General features: G+C 48.8%; 2 protein-coding genes across 6 annotated transcripts in view; one reads left to right on the forward strand and one right to left on the reverse strand.

Annotated features, from left to right (window-relative positions):
- Window positions 1–835, forward strand: part of IFT140 (intraflagellar transport 140) — an 82,256-nt gene extending 81,421 nt beyond the window's left edge. For all 5 annotated transcript variants that reach the window (XM_032703559.1, XM_032703557.1, XM_032703560.1 and 2 more), the window contains one exon: window positions 396–835. In XM_032703559.1, coding sequence (XP_032559450.1) covers window positions 396–584 — 189 coding nt within the window. In that variant the 3' untranslated portion in view covers window positions 585–835. The remainder of the gene's footprint in view (window positions 1–395) is intronic.
- TELO2 (telomere maintenance 2) lies at window positions 782–20,244 on the reverse strand. The gene is made up of 20 exons (XM_032704284.1): window positions 19,931–20,244; window positions 19,294–19,571; window positions 18,637–18,705; window positions 17,864–18,011; window positions 17,387–17,489; window positions 16,565–16,633; window positions 15,558–15,699; window positions 14,187–14,323; window positions 13,362–13,450; window positions 12,059–12,169; window positions 11,022–11,107; window positions 10,670–10,761; window positions 9,657–9,773; window positions 8,634–8,705; window positions 7,939–8,109; window positions 7,149–7,240; window positions 6,311–6,410; window positions 5,738–5,802; window positions 5,045–5,160; window positions 782–2,197 (listed from the first exon to the last, which is right to left on the reverse strand). The coding sequence occupies exons 1-20, from the start codon at window positions 20,242–20,244 to the stop codon at window positions 2,094–2,096; spliced, it is 2,475 nt and encodes an 824-aa protein (XP_032560175.1). The 3' UTR covers window positions 782–2,093.
- Window positions 20,245–20,701: the final 457 nt, after the last annotated feature.

Genomic DNA, 20,701 nt, shown 5'->3' on the forward strand with positions numbered 1-20,701 from the left:
ATGCAAAGAGAAAAAGAAAGCTCCCATCACACAGAGCATACATAAATGGTGGTGGATTCTTAAGCATTCCCAGTTATGAGAACAGAGGGTCTGTCTGGGTGAGTGCCTCAGCAATCACACCACACTGCGTTTGCCACCTGGCCAGAGAAGAAAGCAAACTGTAAAATTGCAGTTATTTGAGGAAATGGTGAATCACTCCTTCAGGGCAGATGTGCCACACACCCCCAGTGCTCCCACTGAACTGTGACCTGCTGCTGTGATGGAACGTGAGGATGCCAAGGGCAAGTTCCTCCAGTTGTGCTGATTAACCTCATTTCTGATGTACAAAGCACATTAAATGGATTACTGGGGCCTGTAGCACTGCAGCCCTGACAGTGATCTCTGCATTCCTTTAGGCTTACCGCTGCCTGGAAGAGATGCAGAAGAGAATTCCAGCCTCCCACCTGAGCTACTTCGTGTCCCCAGAGACCTTGGAGGCTGTGCACCGAGGGGCAGGCGTGCCCCTAAGCCCAGCCCTGGCTCCAGCACACACAGACAACAGGGAGGTGGAAGAAGAAGTGGCTGATGAAGTGGAGGACTCCTGACACTGCAAAGCTGACTTTAATGCCAGGTCTTTTATTGCACCCTCATTAGGGGTCCCGGATCAGTCACGTGCTGCTGCCACAGGGCTTTTTGGTTATTACCAAGGAATTTATTTTTCCTGCTTGACTGTACAAGCAACAGTATTGGAGTTAATAGGTTCTCTCAAACACAACATACAGAGGTTCATATGTACATCCTGTTAAAAACCTGGCTTTAGTATTTTAATAAATTTGAGACAGAAAAAAACCAGTAAGAACTGCATATTCAGGCCTTTTTCTGAGTCCAGAAAAGAGCTGAAGTGGAAACTGAAGTGGAAACCATGAGTTGACAAAATTCTCAAGTACAACTTTGATCTATAATTCCCTAGAAGCGAGACCTTCTAAAAACAATCTCCATCCCATTTGGAAGGAGCATGGTTAAAAAAAAAAATCAAACTACCCCCTCCTGCAGGCTGAAGGCAGACTTCCCCCACCCAAAGCTTCTGTATTTAAATACATCAGAGGGTCATGTGGGGGACACCACTTACAGACATCTGGGCTAAACCTCAGAGCCACGGAATGGCTGGGCTGGAAGCGACCCTGGATGCCTCCTGGTCCAAACCCTACTCAAGGGGGGGTCACTCTGAGCAAGTAAAGCTTCCTTCTCACAGGGAAGCTCCTTCTCCAAACACCAGTTACATCAAGCCACTCTGTTCTAGTCATATTTTCAGATGCAGATTTCTCCGCTGGCACAAGCAGGACTGTGAGAAGTGAAGCTCAGTGTACCAACCAAGCTCCTGCTCACCTCTCAGCCTGTCACCCCGCCCCACCAAGGGGTAGTAATCAGGTCACTCACGCATCTCTTACCAACCAGCCCTTCTGCTTAAATGATTTTTCTTTTTCATGTTTTGTGACTTGCTTCAAAACTTGGGGTGAATATAAAGTTTTTAAATTGCTTTCGAAGAAGAAGAGTGGGGAAGATTTTAAGGTCAAAATCTGAATGTTAGTTAGGTCCAGCACATTTTCAGCAGTTCAGTGTAGCTATCCAGTGTTTGCAGCCCATCAGCAGTGCCATTCCATGCCACCCCTTCCAGCAGCAGGCCAACAGCTGTCACCCCAAACTGCCTGCTCAGGGGTGCAGGAGCCTTTGTCAGGGGCAGGTCAGAGTGGCAAGTGGCCGTCCCCAGCCCTCCTGTTTGTCTGACAAGAAGGCTCCATGAGATCTTCCCTGTATTTTTAGCTGAGTGCTCAGACCTGCCAGGGTTATAAATAGCTGGGTGGGGGTTGGGGGAGGATGGCAGTGCTCGCTGCCTTCCTGCATCTGTACTCGCTGTACCGGATACCAAGAGCTCACTCAATTGGCCTCCACTACAAAGTCCAGATGTCAAGTCAGACCTGCTGGCTCACAGCTCAGCACCCTTCCCCCTTTTTCCTCTCCTCCAGCCAGGTGATTGCTGAAGAGGCCCCAGCAGTGCCCAAACACATCCAGCTGGCAAGAGCACGAGCTAAAGGCCACTTCTGTTACCCTTTCAGCTAGGAAGGGACAGCTTCAAGTTTCTTTTTCAGGTTCTCCATGAGCAGCAAGTTCTGCAGGGCCAGCCTCCTGCAGTCCCCATCAGGATCTTTCTCCACCATATCTGCAAAAGAAGCAGCTGCTGAGAGTTGGAAAATGGGCACTTCTCACTATCACTGACAATCACAGGACTAAACAAAACAGCATTTACACCTGTGGCTGGGCTGGAACTGCACTAGGCCTGAAGGCAGAGATGCACAAACTTGATCATCTAAAGCAGCATGAACTCAGCCAAGCCCTGAGTGCCACACAGGACAGTGCGCTGGTCAGTCTTGTAGGAGAAACAAACAGTTGGGTTGAAACACTATAGACACTGTCTGATCCTGGACTCCATGGGATAACCTCCGTGCCAGAATTTGTACTTGTGCCCTCAAGCTACACATAACCTTGGTACAGCTGAGCTACAAGCGTGAATGCAGCCTGCAATTAGAAATCCACTTTCTCCAAAGCCTAAAGTCTCCATTCTGCCATTCCTCCAATCCAAAATGGTCAGTGCTCCCTCCTGAATTTGGGGTCATGCTGCCATTCCAACGGGGAAAGGAGGCAGGCCCCAAGGTTCATCACATTCTCCGTTCTGAGAGACCAGTCCTCTGATAAATGAGTTCTTCCACATGTTATGCAGCACATTAGGGCAGGCATGAGGCTGTTCCCAGCAGCTGTTATTCCAGGGGCCCTTAAACAGGCCTGCAAAGTAACAACCAGGATGCATGCAGGATGTCTGAGCACGGGAGCCTGGAAGAGCAGGGAGCCTGTGTGAGGATATCCTGTACGCACGAGCCCGTGGTAGGAGCCCGGCACTGTCAGCCCAAACACATGACTCATGGCCATGGAGTGGGGCTATTTATAACACAGGGAGAGCTGCCCCATGCTGCTTCCATGCTCCCTCTACAGAAGGCAAAAGGGGAGGCTATAACGCAGACTGGAACAAGCTCAGAAGCTCACAGAGCTGCTGGTGCTGTTTCTGTTCTGTGAGCCTGGACCTGGCACTGCTGGTACGGCAGGGGAGGCACAGGGCACCAGAGTATCCTTTGGGTCCTGACATAAACCACACTTAGCCACGACACAGCTCCATGGCACTTGCAAAGGGTGGGGAATTCCCTCAAAGGCAGCTGCTGAGGAATCAAAGGAACTGTTTCCTAGAAGTGTTTAGGTATTCCCTCCCTCCCCTAGGAACAATCAGACTGCTCACCAGTAGGTTCAGCATGGCACTAAGGGCAACAATGGACAAGTGCAAGGTGGATTCTCACCTCTCCCCCCAGCTGAAATGTCCCAAAGCATCCAGTAAGCAGACAATGCCATGACAGTGACCGAAGCAGTTTCTTAGTCCACACTGTGAACAGTTCTGGTGACAGCCCGCAGGCTGAATGGCAGACACAGTCCCAGGGTCACTACAGCAGTCTCTGTAGGCCCTGGTGTAACAACAAACTGAAGCAGATTTGTGGATTTCTACTCAACACTTCATGGATAACATTTCCTATCCCAGTGTTCTTCACTGTGCTTTGGCCATGGCAGGAGAAAGGCAGGGCTTTAATCTGAAACCCAAAGCAGCCACGAGGCTCCTGTGCAGGGCAGCTTGTCACTCCCAGCTACAGCACAGCTAACACACACCACCTCTTGCAAATATTGTCTGGAAGAGTCATGAAGAAACAGCAAGTTCGTGAGCTCAGACCTGCGATTCAGGCACAGAAGGAGGACTCCAGTGTCAGATTTGACCTGTAGAATCAGCAGGGAGGACCCAGTGCCTCCCTGTGCAGCCATTTTACCAACAACCTTAGAACAAAAAGCAAAGGCACAGCCCACAAAGCTGGGGTATTCCAGGAAGCAGCTCTAGAAGCCCTTTAAATCGCACTTAAATTGCATCTGACCAGAGGTGGAGCTGAGTTGAATTCTTTAAGGTTTTTGAACGATTCCTACAGCAATTTTCCCTTCTCTGGTATTACCCACAACTGTGATCTTGCCCTGTGCTCATTTCCACAAGGATCAATTATGTAGTTTTCCTGCAAAAGCACTACATGTAAAGAGATGGCTATTACACTCCCTACAGCCATGAGAAGCTACTACTAGTTCTCTCATCCTCCTCCTCCCCAAAATAACTCATTAAAAACAGATTATGCAGCTCCTCACGCTGGAAATGCATTCCTGAAAGGCTGCACTTAGGAATCTGCTTGTCTCTGCAGTTAACATTGCTGTTACCGAGAGCACACCATGTCATGGGAAAAGTGAAGTCTTGGGCCCCACAAGGCAGCTCTTCCTTTCAGAGGGCACAGAGCTCCCCAACCTGCCAGGATCAGAGCCTAGCTGGGTCAATGTCGCTTCCTGCTTGCTCCCTGTGGGAAGCCACGCACCAAGAGAGAGAATGGTGAAGGAAACCGGACCAGAGAGTCATAGGAGTCACCCTGAGAACACAGTGGAGGCTTCAGCATTAGTTCCTCTGTTAGCTCCAGCTCCCTGCAGTACCTGAGCACTGATCTGTGCAGAACCCAAGGACACAGCTTGTGTTGACCTCGAGTGCACTAGGCGCAGTGTAGATTGTTCTTTCCATCAGCAATAGGAAGTGAGAGAAGGAGCCATGCTCCTCTTCCTCCTGATTTTAGCACTAACAACCCCCCCTCCTGGGTGGGTGGTTCGATGCTCAGACAGAGAAAGGGGGCCCAGAACACCTCTGGGGATTTTTTTCGTTGGTCTGTGAGGACAGTCACAGTTTGAAATGCCACACACAGCTCTTGGCTTATGCCTCAGGTACCTGGGTACTGCACCCCTGCAGCACACAGGGTGCTCTGCCACTTGCTGATCATGCAAATTTCTGGTGCACAATGCCAGGGCATCACTGCTGCCCTCACAATCAAAGAGATGCTGCACACAGACTGCACCACTAACCTGAAAAGCACTGGTCTACACCACCATGTCTTACCTCCCAGCCAGGACTGAGTCTCCAACAGCTCCTCTGTCATGTCTGCCAGAAGCAGCTCTGCAGGGACACTGAGGAGCAGGGAGGAGATACAGGACAAGAGGCCCTGGCGCACATACCTGTGGAGAAGAACTGGTTAGAGCCTGCACCTTGATTTCTTCACCTCAGGAGCTCTCCAGTTTCAAAAGGTATGATGACTTTTGCCACATTCCCGCTGATTAGTGGTGTAATCATGCACCAGCTAGCAGCGTGCCCACATCCAGAGCCCCTGGCATGCTGTGGTGCAGGAGTTTGGTGTAATTGAGAGCCCTGGACAAGTCTGAGATCAAACTAGAAACTGGATGTTTACAGCCTTTTGGCTACATGTCTTAATTCCTTTCCAAGGCTGAATGCTAGAATTGAATCTATAGTTTTCTGAGCTCCCTGAGTAAACACAGATGAAACCACCACATGGACAGGTGGTCAGGAAATTTGTCAAGCTTTCTATAGGTAACAGCTGTACTGCCACACTGGAAGACACCAGCCAAGTTCATGTGTTGGTCTGGCATTACACTCAGCTGGAGGAGAGCAGAGACTTATTGCATTAAGTCTCTGACACCCTGAGTCAGGTGCTAGTCTTGCACAAAGACAAACCATGCTGGAGACTGGCTCACAGCTGATCTTTAAAAATGAAAGTACACAACTAGAGTAACTCACGAGTCCGTGTGGAAACGCAGAGTCCAAACAAACTCCAGCAATGCCTTTCCCATTGCTGTCACTGCCTGCAAAAGAGGATTGTGACAGCACTGACCATCTTCCCATTCACACCACCCCACAAGAGACACACTGCTCACAGAGTCACAGCATGTCCTGAGCTGGAAGGGACCCAAAGATCATCGAGTCCAACCCCTGGCCCCACACGGGACACCCCAACAATTCCACCCTATGCCTGGGAGCATTGTCCAAATGCTCCTTGAACAAAGATTTTGTAAAGATCAGGGCTACAATTAAATGCATTTTACAGATGAGGAAACTTTGGCAGCAAATTGAAATGATGTGCTCAACCCCCCAAAGAAGCTCACAGTTTTTCTACAAAAGACAGTGCAGGGGTGGCTTGAATCCAATGTCTCTTTTCTGACTGAGTTGTCCCAGCCTCTTTTACAGCTTCTCAGTCCACACAACAGCAGAGTTGCTGCCAGCCCAGAGCAGCAGGCCTCAGAGCACTGCTGTTCCAGAAGGCACCTCGAGTTCCCAGGCTGGAAGTCTCCCCTGCTCTCTGCCCTTCCTTACCACAGCGTTGACAGCCAAGTACATCAGCACTGCTAAGGTGTGGACCAGCCTTCCGAGGACTAAGTGATCTTCCCCCAGGAGATCAAATGTTGTCAAAGGCCTGCAAGACACAGAGTCGGGTAGCAGTGAGAAGGCTGATCAGTACATCTTTGGAACAGCTGGGGAGTTATGCAGGGGGAACTGCCCCCCTTAAGGCTGAATCCCTACAACAGTCATTGCACAGTCACTACCAGATTAACACAGCCCATGGCTGTTTGCTCTCATCTTTTATCCCAGTCCAGTATCTCCCACAGCAATATCCTCTACTCTTACAGCAGCTATCACTCATTTCACCAACAGGCTTACTTGGAAAGACCTGCAGGCAAAAACTGCCCCCACTGCCATACCCTTACAACTAGTATTACAATAACCCTGATTATCATGGAATTGATTACTTAGCCTTCTTAGGTTAGCAAAGACTTAAGGAACTGACCATGTCCTGTGTCCTATACAGGCTCCCCCTGAGACAGAGCTAACTTTGGTTCCAGACTGCAGTCTGAGCTCTGTGGTTTGTGTGAACCTCCCACAGTGGAGGCTCAGCCAAGACAAATGGTGTGGTGCTGCCAAAATCACTTGTCTGTGAGATTATCCCTCGTGATGGATCTCATTTCTTCAGGGTCCTACACACTCCTGCCCCACAGGCCTTTCCAAGCTCTGTGAATGACCCCGGTGTCAGTGCAGTGTCACTGGGCTCCTGCACAGCTCCTGGGCTTTAGCCTGCTGCTCTGAGGCAAGAGAACAAGCAGAAAGGTTCACTCTGGCAGCTGCCATACCCATACCCCAAGGTGTTCACACTCACCTGTCAAAGTGCTGAAGCAATGGAAAGAAGAAGTGCCCAGCAACAGAACTGAACTGGTTTGGGCTGGAAGCCGGTTCCACGTGACACTGACGCTGTCCAAGAGAAAAATGAAGTCTAGACACAAGATGCAGCACCCAGCTCTTCCACTTCACTGGACACTGCCATGACAACAGATTCCTTGCAGCCAGCCACTGCTTGTAGACCCATGGCTACCAGTTTCCTGACTGGATTGCTCACTTCCCACTTCAGATCCTCTCCACATCTAAACATTTCAATACAGCTCAGTACAATATAGCTCAGTACTGCTGGGTTAGATATAAGGAACAGGAACATGCAAGGGATAAAGGAGTTTTGGAAAGCAAACTCTCCATGCTGAACCACAGGGGAATTCTGGGAACTAGGAAACTGTCACCAGTTTATCTCCCTGGAAAATAGGAAGGCTGAGGCAGTCCAGTTGGGAGGCAGCTAGTCTGGGATCTGTGAGGTGCAGTCACAGCTCCCTGCAGCGGCCAGACAAGCTCAGAACAGCCACTATCCCTCAAAGCCAGGTAAGGAGTTCCAGGTTTATTTTCCTCTCCCTGCTGGGAGAGGACTGCAGGAATTGGTACTCTGCACCAACCAAAAGATTCAGCCAGATACCAAGATACATTTACATTAGTAGTTACAGAGTTTTCCTTTGGACTGGGCCCACTTTCATGGGTTTTTGCTCTTTCCAGATAGAACTACAGCAGGTCTGAGCGTCCCTATTTTTGCTGGATTTGACCTTAGTTTGTTTCTGCCCTGGCCTCACCGTAGCAAATCTCCGAGTCTTGCTTTTGATCCTCTCATCAACAATTCTTCTCCAGTCCTTAGAGCTGTCATTTCCAGGAAGGAGCTGGATACGAGGCTTTTGGGCATCAGAATGCTTGGGCTTCCCATGGAATTTGGGACAGGACAGTTCCTGAGCTGCCAAAACCAATACCTGGATGAAACAGAGAGATGTTCAGTTAAAAAGGGGTAACCCCTAGGGAACAACAGTCCCCTACACCCAAACTGACAGGAGCAACAAGGCAGAAAGGCACAAGAGGTTTAGAGTGAAGAACAGCAGGGAACTGAACCCCAAAAGCCACCTAGCTTCAAAGCACTGACCAAACACTTGGTCACTGAGCCCTGAAGCAGAGCAGCGGCTCCTTCTTCAGACAGAGGTGTGGAAGGAGTCATGGGTAGATTTTCCTTCAGAAAAGGAAGACAGAACAGGCTGATGAAGGGAAAGGAAACTGTGGCTTCTCCCAGGCAAATGCCCAACAAATGCTCTGCGTTCTGGGGGGAGGGATCCCTGTGTCATGGAGGGTAGCAGGGTTAGGAACAAGAGGGGAATGCCAGGCACAAATACAAATGTAGAGATTCCCCTGCCTCTGCCTCCTCCCATGAGGAATGAAAGGTAACCCCATTACACCTCAGCACTGGTGCAACAGACAAAGGCAAGTGGGAAGTGAGAACACTCACATCAAGGATGTCCATGCGCTGACGGAGACTGTAGTTGAGAGAGTAGAACTGGGAGGTCAAGTACTTTGAAACCTGTACAGAAAAATCATAGTACAGTGAACGCAGACCCAGGCTGGAAACAGCCTTCCCACTAACCCTAAAAGCATTTCATTTCACAGGGCCTGCTTCCTGTGAAGTAACAGCAGGCTTCCAAGGGAAGGGAAGAGACATGTTGTGTAAACAGGGGAAATTCAGACACTTCCAGGTTCTCCCAAAAGAAGTAAACGGCAAATGGGACTTTCCAATTTTTCTGTCCCTCCTATACAGAAGTACCCAAAAAACTGCCATGACAGCTAGCAGACCTCACTGTGGCCTCTCTGTACTTCAAGAGGGTTATAGGAAAGATAGAGGGAGGCTTTTTACCAAGGCCTGTATTCATAGGATGAAGGGTAAAAGTGTTAAACTGGCAGAGAACAGGTCTAGATTGGATGTAAGGAAGAAATTCTTGGCTGTGAGGGTGGTGAGGCCCTGGCACAGGTTGCCCAGAGAAGCTGTGGCTGCCCCATCCCTGGGAGTGTTCAAGGCCAGGTTGGACAGGGCTTGGAGCAACGTGGGCTAGTGGAAGGTGTCCCTGCCCATGGCAGGGGGTGGAATGAGGTGAGCTTTAAAGGTCTCTTCCCATCTAAACAGTTCTGTGATTCCATGATTACAATCACCAGTGAAGTCTTTCTCTCTAGAAGCCCTTTGTGCCTCAGCTCCCCTCTATGTGATACCCTTCAGTACAACAAGTCCTTATCTAATCTGCCTTGTCAGGTACGCTCTTACCAACAGCCTCAAACAGTCCCTCCAGTCTGACAGTTTTCTCTTTCCTGTTGGTTCAGTCACTCCTTGCAGATTCTTCAGCTGCATAAATGTCAGACCTGCTCTACCTGTTCTACCCCACTGACAAGGAGCTGCCTCTATCAAACCAGCAAGAGACTTCAGCTGATTCCAATTTTTGCCTGTGCCTCAAATGGAAAAAAGAAAGCAGTAAGAGGGACTCACAGGTATTGGATCTGTGGTTAAAACAGCTACTTGAGCTCTCTGACGGAGCTCCACAAAGCCTTCAATGCAGGTCTTCTCCTCCAAATGCAATAATATTTTTGCCAGCTCCACACTAACCTGCTCAAAATATGAAAAAAGGAATCAAATCTCTGATGGTGGGGTTTTTTTTCCACTCATGGCCTTTACACACCATTTTTCATGTTTAAACCAAGACAATCCATATAGGCAACATGTCTATCACTTAGGAGGGAGAGAAAACACATTAAACCAAATGCCATCAAGACAGATTTCTCAAAACCCTGAGCAACCCCCCTGTCTGCCAATTCTCTGTCCAGATTCACTTGGGCTTTCTGGAGAAGTGGTGGCATCATGATATAGGATAGCTGATGGGTTAAGGGTACAGGACCATACCCCTCCCGTTTCTCAGCCTGTGTCTCTGCCATCTTCAAGTGTTCACTAACAGGTGGTGATGAGCATTCTTTGCACAGTGACCTTGTCCCAGGTTCCTCTCACCTGAGCTTTTCATCTTGACCATACAATCCAATTATTCCCCTCAGAAGACATTATGCTTCTACAAGCAAAAGGGGAAAGTCCGTTTGATTTTACCTCTCTTTTTGTTGGGGATTAACAATTAAATTGAATTTCATTTCAAAATCCAACATAGTTGCTCTGTAATCTGCATTTCTGATGTTTTTCCTGCCCAGCACAAACCATGGAGCTTCCTCATACAGGCAAGCTCTCCTCACAGCACATTTCATTTTGAGTGCTGAAGCTGCTGGATACCATGGGGCTGCCAGCACCTTTGCTAATTCTTTGTTTCTTTGTGCTCCAGAGCCTTACCTTCAAGGCAACTACTTCCATCTATTTCCCTTCCCAAGTTGAAAGCTTGGGAATGTGTACCTTAAACCCAGGTACACATTAGCCTGGCCTGCTGCTCCATTGGCACATCTCATCTCCTCATGACAGCCCTCTGGTATTGCAGCCCACTGGTAACCTGGGCCCCGCTACTTCACCTCTCTTGTTGCTGCTGGATTCCTCCGAATCAAGCTCTCAAGAGCCTTGACTGTAGCCTCCCATTTGTCCACATCTTCAGATCCTGTCAGAACTGAAGGTAATCAAAAGACAAACAAAAGTTATTAACTCTGCTGTGCTTGGTGTACATACCCCAACTTCCTGCTGCCAATGGTTTGTCCTGGTACAGGCAGGTACCACTGACCCAGCATGACCAGCACCAGGAACTAAACTGAAACTACTCAAAAATCCTACAGCTTCTTCAAATTAGCTCAGAAAAAATAAACCTGCACAGAGATCACTCTCCCCACACCTGGTAAGAAACAGATGACAACTCAGCCCAAAATCTCCTACCTTCAATGCAGTCTCGGATATACACAGGAGCCTTAATCTTCAGCTCTTTATCCTCTGACATGTCATAAGGGACGAGGTCATCATCACTGGAAAAGAAATAAAGGCAGGGGTTGGTTTATGGGGTGCAGATGTTCTGGCTTTCCCCAGTTAGACACAAAGAGAAAGAACCAGCACATACACTGCCATAACACCACCACTCCTGCATCACCCAACAGCACTGCTGAAGCCTGGCCTGAGAGGGGTCCTTAGGAATTCTAGGAATTTCTCAGGGAAAGAGCAGTTCTGTGACCAGATCTGCAATCGGATCTCCTGGTCAAGGGCAGGAAGGAGTCAGGTGACCAAGAAGCTGACTCTTGGGATTTCTTTATATGTATGCATGTATGTATGGCCAGTCTTCGTGAACAAAGATCTGGGAAAGGTCTTTACCCTTCGAGCCTACGCAGTGGATTTTTTAGGTGAGACACAGTGTGCGCTGAGCTGAGCCCACCCTTTAATCCTAAGGTTCATCTGCCGGGGCCGAGCAAGCTTGGACAGTGGCAGTGAGGTCCTCAGGATGTAGGTTTGTTTAGAGTGACCTTCTCTTAGATGGATGACCTTACAGGGCTGACGAGCTCCATCTGCCTGGGGGAGTTTCCCTGACCGGGAATCGAACCTGGGCCGCAGCGGTGAGAGTGCTGCATCCTAACCACTAGACCACCAGGGGTCCCCTGATTTCTTTATATATTGACATATGTATTGACATATTTCTTTATATAGTGACAGAATATGGCAGGTCCACTATTAAAAGGGGTAAATATATCCACAATGTCCAGGAAACATGTATCTAAGTCAAATGGCATACATATGGTGGTTGCACACAATGTGGGCTGTGCTTAATTTATTGACTCAATTTCTTATGCAAAGCCCTGCTCTGCTGCAAACCACTCAGCTCAACAAGGTCAGAAATCACATTCGCCAAGAAATGCAGGTACTGATAGCTCCCTTCTCCCCACATCTGCCATTTATTTTCCATTTCCTCCCTGTTTCTTGCCCCATACCTGTCAAGCTCAGCATCTGACTCCTCATCTGGCATCACAGGGGCTGCTGTCTGGGATTTCTTGTTACTTTCTGGTACCAGTGGCAGTGCAGCACCTGCTTTCTCACTCCTGCTGTGAGGAACAAGAATTTTTAAAATGAACACAGTAACAGTCCTTACTCACAAGGAAGAAATTCCCCACCCCACCAACCCCTGGTGCCTGAACAGAACAGAATTGCTGCAGTCTCACAGTCAGCTTGGCAGGAAAAAAGTCCTGGGAAGGAGAATGAGATAAAGGGAGAAAAGCAGAATCTCTTAACAGAAGAGCAATGAATAACAAAAATCAAACTGGTTCATTTGCTGTGTTCCCCTGCACTCCCCTGTACCTGGGACTGCTAAGGAAAGATTGTGATAGCCAAATCACACTGGCCGACACCAGATTTGGAGCTGTGAATGAAACTGAACTAAGTTTAGATTGGATATTGGGAAGAAATTCCTGGCTGTGAGGGTGGTGAGGCCCTGGCACAGGTTGCCCAGAGAAGCTGTGGCTGCCCCATCCCTGGAAGTGTCCAAGGCCAGGTTGGATGGGACTTGAAGCAACGTGGGCTAGTGGAAGGTGTCCCTGCCCATGGCAGGGGGGTGGAAGGAGATGGATAATAAGGTCTCTTCCAACCCAAACCATCCCATGATTCTATGAAATGGGAAAAAACCATTTTTCACTATTGCTAATAGGATGAATACAATAATTGAGTATATTTTTCCTGTGTCTGTGTATTTCTGTGGACTTTGCCATTGTCCTTTCATCTCTCTGCTTCTCAAAAGCTGTCTCTGCTGGTCATGCCCCTGGAACAGGAGCAATAAATGTTTTGTACTTCCCTGGAGTGCTGGGCGCCTTCATCTGCTAATAACATGAAGTGCTTCATTGCTCTGCTGATCAAACTGAGTGCTTCCAAGAGCCTCAGCAGATGCCCTGGAAGTTCAGAGCACTGACAGATGCAGCAGATTTTTGTCATGGCTGGGGGCACATAGCCCAAATGCCACATTTCCAAGATGCAAACAGAAACCCCCATTTAATTGCACCCAAGGGCACACAAGACCCCCGCACCACAGTTTCATTATGTGCACCTATCAAACAGGCTCTTTTAATACCTGCTACCATTGGAATTATGAATTTAATATAACTACACTCCACTGTAAGAAGAAGGTACATTATAATGCTTAAGAACATATAAAACATCTTGACTACTGTACACAGTTCTCACTTGTAACTCAAGAAAGACATGGAGAAGGGCAAAAAGATGGCATGAATAGTAGCCATAACTTACTCATCACCTGGAAGGCTGGGGACAACACACAGTGGTGGAGTTTGCACCAGAAGGGACCTCAATTCTCTTGTTTCATCATCTTCTTCATACTAGACATTCAGAATAACTGTTGCGGCACTCTTATTTATTGCAAGTATGCCCAGCATACAACATTTCACCCTTGTACTGCACATGGACTGAACCACGAGCAGATGAACCCCCACCAATTCCATTTGTTTCAATCCCTGTACTGCCAGGTATTTATTCTGCATGTGTAATCTTTGTCCCTGTATTTAACAATAGTACCTGATCACACCCTGCCTGAATGTTATTTCCATCTTTAAAACATTTAATAAATGGCAATGTGACATGAGGGATGCTGCAGGCTTTTAAAGAATTAATGTGATTTAATCAGATAAGTCACAAAAACTCCACTGGAAAGAGCAGAGCATGTATCTCCACATCAGTTTTGAAAATCCCAGCTCAGAGCAGGTCTTCTCACCATATCAAGGACTAAATGCTCACTACTGGTTTAGGTTTGAAGTTCCCTCTCAACTCCTATGGGTCAGATTCTGATTCCCTCATACAATGTGGTAAACCTCTTTTATTACCAACAGTTTACTCTGAACTCTGTCAGCAGACTGGATTCCTAAGGTCACCCTCAGCCACCCGACCATTTCCTATACAATTGTTTTCTGTAAACAGATATCCTCTCTTTTTGAAGGTGCTGCTGCCCCTCCTTATTTCCAGATAAAAAAAGTGCTAAAATGCCCTGATCACATGGTTTAAAGCTTTTATTTCCTCTAAGCCCCACACATCAGTCATAAATTTCATTAAAACCTTCACCTCAAACTTCAGGACAGGTCCCTCTGTGTTTATTTTGGAGCTGATGCTCTCTGCCACCACCATTCCCAGACGCCGGAGCTGTGGCAGACTGCTGTCCAAGTGGCACTTCACACCCTCCATCATGCTTGTAAGAAGCTCTGAAAAAAACAACCAACAAATGGTGCATGAAACAGTGACAGAAACGAACACCCATCTTTCCTGAGGGCAGCTTTACCCACTCACCACTGGGTAGAAAGAGCCCATGAACTGTGCCTTCCACCTCTGCAGTGGCAGCACTGCCCTTCAGCATCAGCACAGGAGGCCCTGGCCCTTCCATGGGGTACAAAGTCAACAAAACATTACAATATATTCTGAATTTGCAATATTTTGTTTTTTGCTGAAACATAAAAAGGATGGTAAGTCAAGTTAATCTTTAGTTTGGTTTTAGAGTTCTTTGAAGTCACCTAAATAAAAAGTCATGTTCTGAGGAAGCTACAGGTTCTGACCAATACAATAATTGGAGAGAGAGATTTCCCCAACCACTTAAGTAAGTTCAAACAGGCAGATGACACAAGTATTTCTCAGCCCACAGAAGATGCTGGCTGCCAGCTTTACCAGGCAGGCTTACTGCTGTCAGACTGACCTCCTTCATCTCAGAAAGCTTATTTTTCAAAAGCTGTCAGATAAAAAAACTGACTATAAAACTACAGTACTGTTAGTACATATCAGGTCACTTATTCACCTAAAGAACAGTTAATTCCAGAATGAAAGAGATGAGCAAGTCTTGAAGGCAACCTTTGCACTCCCCATGAGCCACATACACAGAGAAGTAACTCTAGACATTGTACAGCCCTTTTTTTATTGCAACGAAAGCAGAGATTTTAGACCAGGACCACAGTGAGCTCCACACTGTGTGAACAGAGAACAGGAGGTCTGTGCCAGTGACTCGCTATCCCTGCTCAGCTCAGGTGAGCAGAGCAGTGACACAGAGAAATGCAAATGGACAGTCAGACACCAACCAAACCCTCAGATACCTTCCCCATCCCCTCTGGAGCTGTACGCATGCTCCATGGTTAAGCTCAAATCACACCATTCCTCTCACTAGTCCCAGAGTCAACCCTTGTTTTCCTGTGACAAAACTTTGGGGTTCCTAAACCACTGCTCAGTTAAGACCCTTAGGGTAAAGATAAGCTTCTCCAATTCCATAACTTAAAGTTATGCACTTGGAATTATATCATGTCAATGCAAAAGAGGATTCCAACAGGTTACCCTGTTCGCCAAGGAGAAGGTGGGGCCATTGTGCTTATCCACAGATCAGAATGAGATCTTCTTCTACTCCTAGTAAGACTCTCTGCTAAACAAATCTAAGCTCCGCTTCTCACAGGACCTCACCTTGTCTGCAGCTCTCGATTTCAGGCTCCTTCAGGTGGGAGAGGCAGATGAGGATGGCCTTGCTAATATACAGCTGCTGATCGGGTGGTGAGTGTTTCACAGCACTGCTGCTGCCCCAGGTCTCCAACAGCTCCTGCAGCACCTGAATCAGAGAACTCAGGCTGGCCTGAAACGGATCTTTTCTACACAGAAGCAACTTCTTGAAGAACATTTTTAGTCTCCCTACAAACAGAGCTAACTTTGTATTTCAGGGCCCAAAGCATACTGTGTTTGACCACCTAAGAACTCCACTTGACCTTCATTTAAGATATTGTTAAATATAATGGGGTTTTAAATTTTAAAATTATAAATGTTTATTTCTGATAAATAAATATTATATGCAAAGCAATGTGTATTATTTTCAAAACTCAGTACGATAGCATATTGTTTTATCTGGTTTTAGTCCAATTTTAAATAGCTTTCAGTACTTCCAGATCATTTCAGAACATGTAACCAGTGGGAAAAAAATTATTTGACAAAATGGTAGAGATTTCCAGATACACAAATTTCACAGAAGTTCCATCACACTGCTGACTTGGAGAGGGAAAATATCTGCCATCCCCACTGAGAAAAATGTAGATGAGAGAGATTCTGAAGCATCAACCATTTGGCACACAGACAGCACTCCGCCAACTTGATCCCTTGCTGCCACCAGCTCAGCCACACAAACAGGGTGAGAGAGGAAGCTGAGAAGGACAGAGGACATGGAACATCAGTCAGAATCCAAGCCTCATTAGTTTTGCTACTTGGAAGACAATTTACCAGTTAAATACGAAAAACTAATGCCAGCAGTGCAGCAAGCTTTGATTTGTGTACCACTATTTACTTGTGATATGTCAGGGCTTCCCTCGCTCTCATCAACAGCAACCAAAGGGTCTTGGAGAAGTACCAGAACTGTGCACCCCTCAGACACACAGAGCAGAGTGTTCTCCATCAGACACCTCACCAATGACATTGGTGATCCTTACTCTGAGCAGCAGGGCCCGCCGGAGGCTGTCCAGGGACAGGTACCCAAGGACGTTCTGCAGCACCGCCGTCTGCAACGAGAACCACGGCTCTTGCTTTAACTGGGCACAAAGCTGTCACCCAACACAGACAGAACTGTGTTTTTACTACATTAAACTTCATTCTGACAACATTCAGAGACAGAAAAGTAAGCAAATTTTAAGAAACAACCAAACACACATATGCAGTTGCTGATGAAACACACGGGAAGGCATGACAGGAATACAATGCAGTGTTTTCACCAATAAAACCAGCACAGTCCCAGGCAAAAATAGAACTCACAAAGTCTAGAGAACATCTCTCACAACAGTAGCACAAGCCACAGAACACTTCCTAACACCCTGTGACAAACTTAGGTGCACAGGAAAAAAAAACAACAGTCCTTGCCTCATCTCTTTGATCTAATTCTTATCTCCGAGGGTGGGTTATGGCTGTTTCAGTCTCCTCTTTCAGATTCTAAATAACTGAATGTCTCCAGCTCCTCAGAACACTGAAACCATGTGCAAACAACCACTTGGTTCCAGAGAAAGAGTACAGTAATTCTGCCAATCACCATCAACCCTGAGCGAGCACATGAACTCCATGATTTCAAAGCAACCATTCACCACTCCCTCCCCATAACACTCCTCTGTCCATGAACAGCTGCACATATGTGGAGAGACTGAGGGCTCATTTTGGAATAAATTCATCTTACTCAGGAAGAGCAAGAGCTTCGCTAAAAAAAAACCACATTGGCACTGGGGAAAACCAGGCACTCCTGCAGTGCTGTTCCCCACAGTCCTCACCGTGTGGCCATACTGCAAGAGCAGCACCTTCTGCGTCACCACAAACTGAGCCTTCTTGTTCTTCACAACCAGGTTCCCCAGTAATCTGGACAAGACATCTGACCTAGCGAGACAGGTCAACAACAAAACATCAGGGATCCATGCAATTGCTGTCATGCTGCTCCTAATCATAGGAAAAACCAAGAGTAGCTATTTGCAACCAAGTCTCTAGAACACCTCTAAACTCAATAAGCCAGTAATGGCAAAGAATGTTTTCACTTGTTTTTCCACTGCAGGCCACAATGTAGATCCTTAAGGAATGGTGTAGGTTCTACCTGAGAGACAACAATCAACTACTTTACCCCTTGAGTCTCTCAGGAAATGGCACTGTAAAAAACCACCTACACAAACACAGCACCTTTCAGAGACTGATTGTGCAAGTATTTGTGACAGAATTCCAGCCTTTGCTCTGGATCAGGGAGAAAGCAGAGCTCTTACCCAGGTGCTCTCTGCACAAAGCCAAGGACCACTGCCTCCATCCAGCGCTCTGGCACACACTCCACCAGCCGCCAGCAGATCCTCTGCCAGATGCAGTCTGACTTAGTGAGCTCTGTCAGGCGGGGCACAAGAACACCCAGAATCTCCTCTGTGGCAGAAGAGAAAACAGTAAATACCCCAGGAGGGCAGGACTGGGGCAATGGCACTCAACGTCAGCCTGCAAATTTCAATATCCTGACAACACGAAAAACTGCAATGTACAGTCTGCAGTTCTAAATTGCTCCTGCAGTAGAAATCATAGAAGAGAATCATGGAATCACTTAGGTTGGAAAAGCTCTCTAAGATCACTGAGTCCAACAATAACCCAGCAGTGCCACCACTACACCAAGTGCCACACCCACAGAGCTTTTAAATCCCTTCAGGGATTTAGTGACTGCACCACTGCCCTGGGCAGCCTATTCCAGGGCCTGAAGTTTCTCCTGAAACCCAATTTAAACCTCTCCTGGCACAACCAGAGGCTGTTTCATCTTATCCCATCCCATGTTTCCTGGGAGCAGAGCTCAACCCCCATCCTGATTCTCATCTTGACGAGGATGCTCTCCCCTTCAGGTTTTAGGAGAGCAGAGGGCAGCCTGTGCAGCCCAGCTCAGGACAGCTCCAAATTAACTGGTCAGTCTCCCATTCCTTCCATTGGTCATCATCACAGTCATGGTCCCACACTAATACATTAAAACACCTTCCCTCTCCCCAAAAGAGCATTGTAAAACACTCACTTTGCCTTCCGTGAATGCACACCTTCCCCAGGACATGAGAAACAAAAGAGATGGAGCAGTCCAAGCCACCTGGGATAAGAGACAGGAGCTTAACAAGTGCATCGCCAGCATCCCCCAGCCAACCTTCAGGAGGAAGGGCAGAAACTTCTACAAGTGCTGAAGCCTGAAAACACAGATTAACTTCTTCTCTTCAAGCATTATCTTTTCCTCTGTCTACCACCTTGTGCCTTCAGGCACAAACCAGCACTCAGTATTGTTTACACACAGTGACAGGCAGAAGGCTAAAGCAGCTCAGTCCCAACTTTTAACAAGACGGTAACAAAGCCACTGGTTCATTCCGCACCATTTAAATCTCTCATACAATTCCCTCAGCACACACCAAGTGACCCCAACTAAGCTTTAGGAACAGATGCTGCTGCTTAATTACTTGTAGGATTGCCGCTTGCTGCTTAATTACTTGTAGGATTGCTGCTTTCGCTGGGATTTCAAAAGGCCTCAACTATCTTCCTCATCCCTGGGATCTTATGCTTTTAGGACAGCCTGAAGAAGGAACATGAGGCTCTGCAACACTCATCATCTGTATTTCAAGCAGCAGCCAAGGGGGCCACGCACAAAACACTTCAGAAAAGTTATCCCTCCAGCGCAGTCCTTCCTTACCTCGCAGAGAGTCGGAGATCATCTGCAGCACCTGGAGAACTGCAGCTCCCAGGAGAGGGAAGTAGTTCTGCGGGAAGAATACTGGCGGGTTTTCCCCCTGGAGTTTATTGCTCACGTGCTCAGGCAAACACACGATTCTGTTGAGCAGGGCGTCCTGCAGCTCCGGGCACCCACCGTGCACCTGCTGCTGACACCCGTCCCACAGCAGCGCTGACAGCCGCCCCTCCCGCAGGAACCGCTCCAGCACCGCCGCCGCCTCCCTCGGCGCGAGCCCGGGGCTGGAAGAGAGAGACTGCTCTAAGTCCCTGCCCCTCTCAAATGGCAGAAATAAGATGCGCGTGCAATTGCTTTTCACTTGTGGTCTCACCACTGAAACACCGCTGCTCTGTTAACACTGAATTCTACTCAACAATCAAGTTAAAACCAAAGCGATTTTAATTCCTTTGTATCGGCTCCAAACGCTTCAGCACATTCATTCAATAACCAGGCCTGAAGGAGCCCCGCGACTGCGGGACGCCCCGTACCGCGTGTGGGGTGTGCGGGGGCTCAGGGCAACGCCAGGGCTCCCCGCGCCCACCCCCATCCCCGGCGGGCACCTCCAGACCCCCGCCCGCCTGCCCTGGGGGGCCGCACTGACCCCGCGGAGCCGAGGGCCTCGAGCAGGACGCAGAGGGCGAGGCCGGGCGGGCCCTCGAGGAAGCAGCGCTGCCACTCGCCCTCGGGCCGCGCCGCGCCGGGCGCCCGGGCCAGGTTGCGCAGGAAGGCGCCGAACTGCGCCCGTTCCCGCTCCCCGAGCGCGACTGGGCCGCCCGCAGCCGACAGGGCGGAGAGCACCGCGCCCAGCGCCGCCGCAGGGCCCTGCCCGGTGCCCTCCGCGGCCCCCGCTCGGCCCAGCGCCGCCGCCGCCTCGCGCAAGGCACGCTCCAGCCCCTGCCCCGCCGGCGCCGCCATGGCGCCGAGAAAAAGATCCCACTCCCCCACCCTCGGCGGTCGCCAATCAGCGGCGCCCATGTGCCCCGAGCACAGCCAATCAGCGGCGCCAACCCCGTAAAGCTGCAGACAAGCCCCGCCCCTCTTCAAGAGCCCGGCCCCCTCCGGCGGGGGAGGGGCTGCGCTGAGGGAGGGTCAGGGGACGGGCCGAGCTGAAAAGGACCCACAAGGATCATCGAGTCCAACCCTCAGCCTGCGCAGGACTATCCCCAAGAGTCACACCATGTGCCCCGGAGGATCATCCAAACCCTCCTGGAGCTCTGGCAGCCTTGGGGCTGTGCCCACTGCCCTGGGGAGCCTGGTCAGTGCCCAACCACCCTCTGGGGGAAGAACCTTTTCCTGACATCCAACCTGACCCTGCCCTGACACAACTCCAGGCCATTCCCTGCCTCCTGTCCCTGGTCCCCACAGAGAAGAC

The sequence above is a fragment of the Chiroxiphia lanceolata genome, chromosome 16, assembly GCF_009829145.1.
Source record: "Chiroxiphia lanceolata isolate bChiLan1 chromosome 16, bChiLan1.pri, whole genome shotgun sequence".
Lineage (NCBI taxonomy): Eukaryota > Metazoa > Chordata > Aves > Passeriformes > Pipridae > Chiroxiphia > Chiroxiphia lanceolata.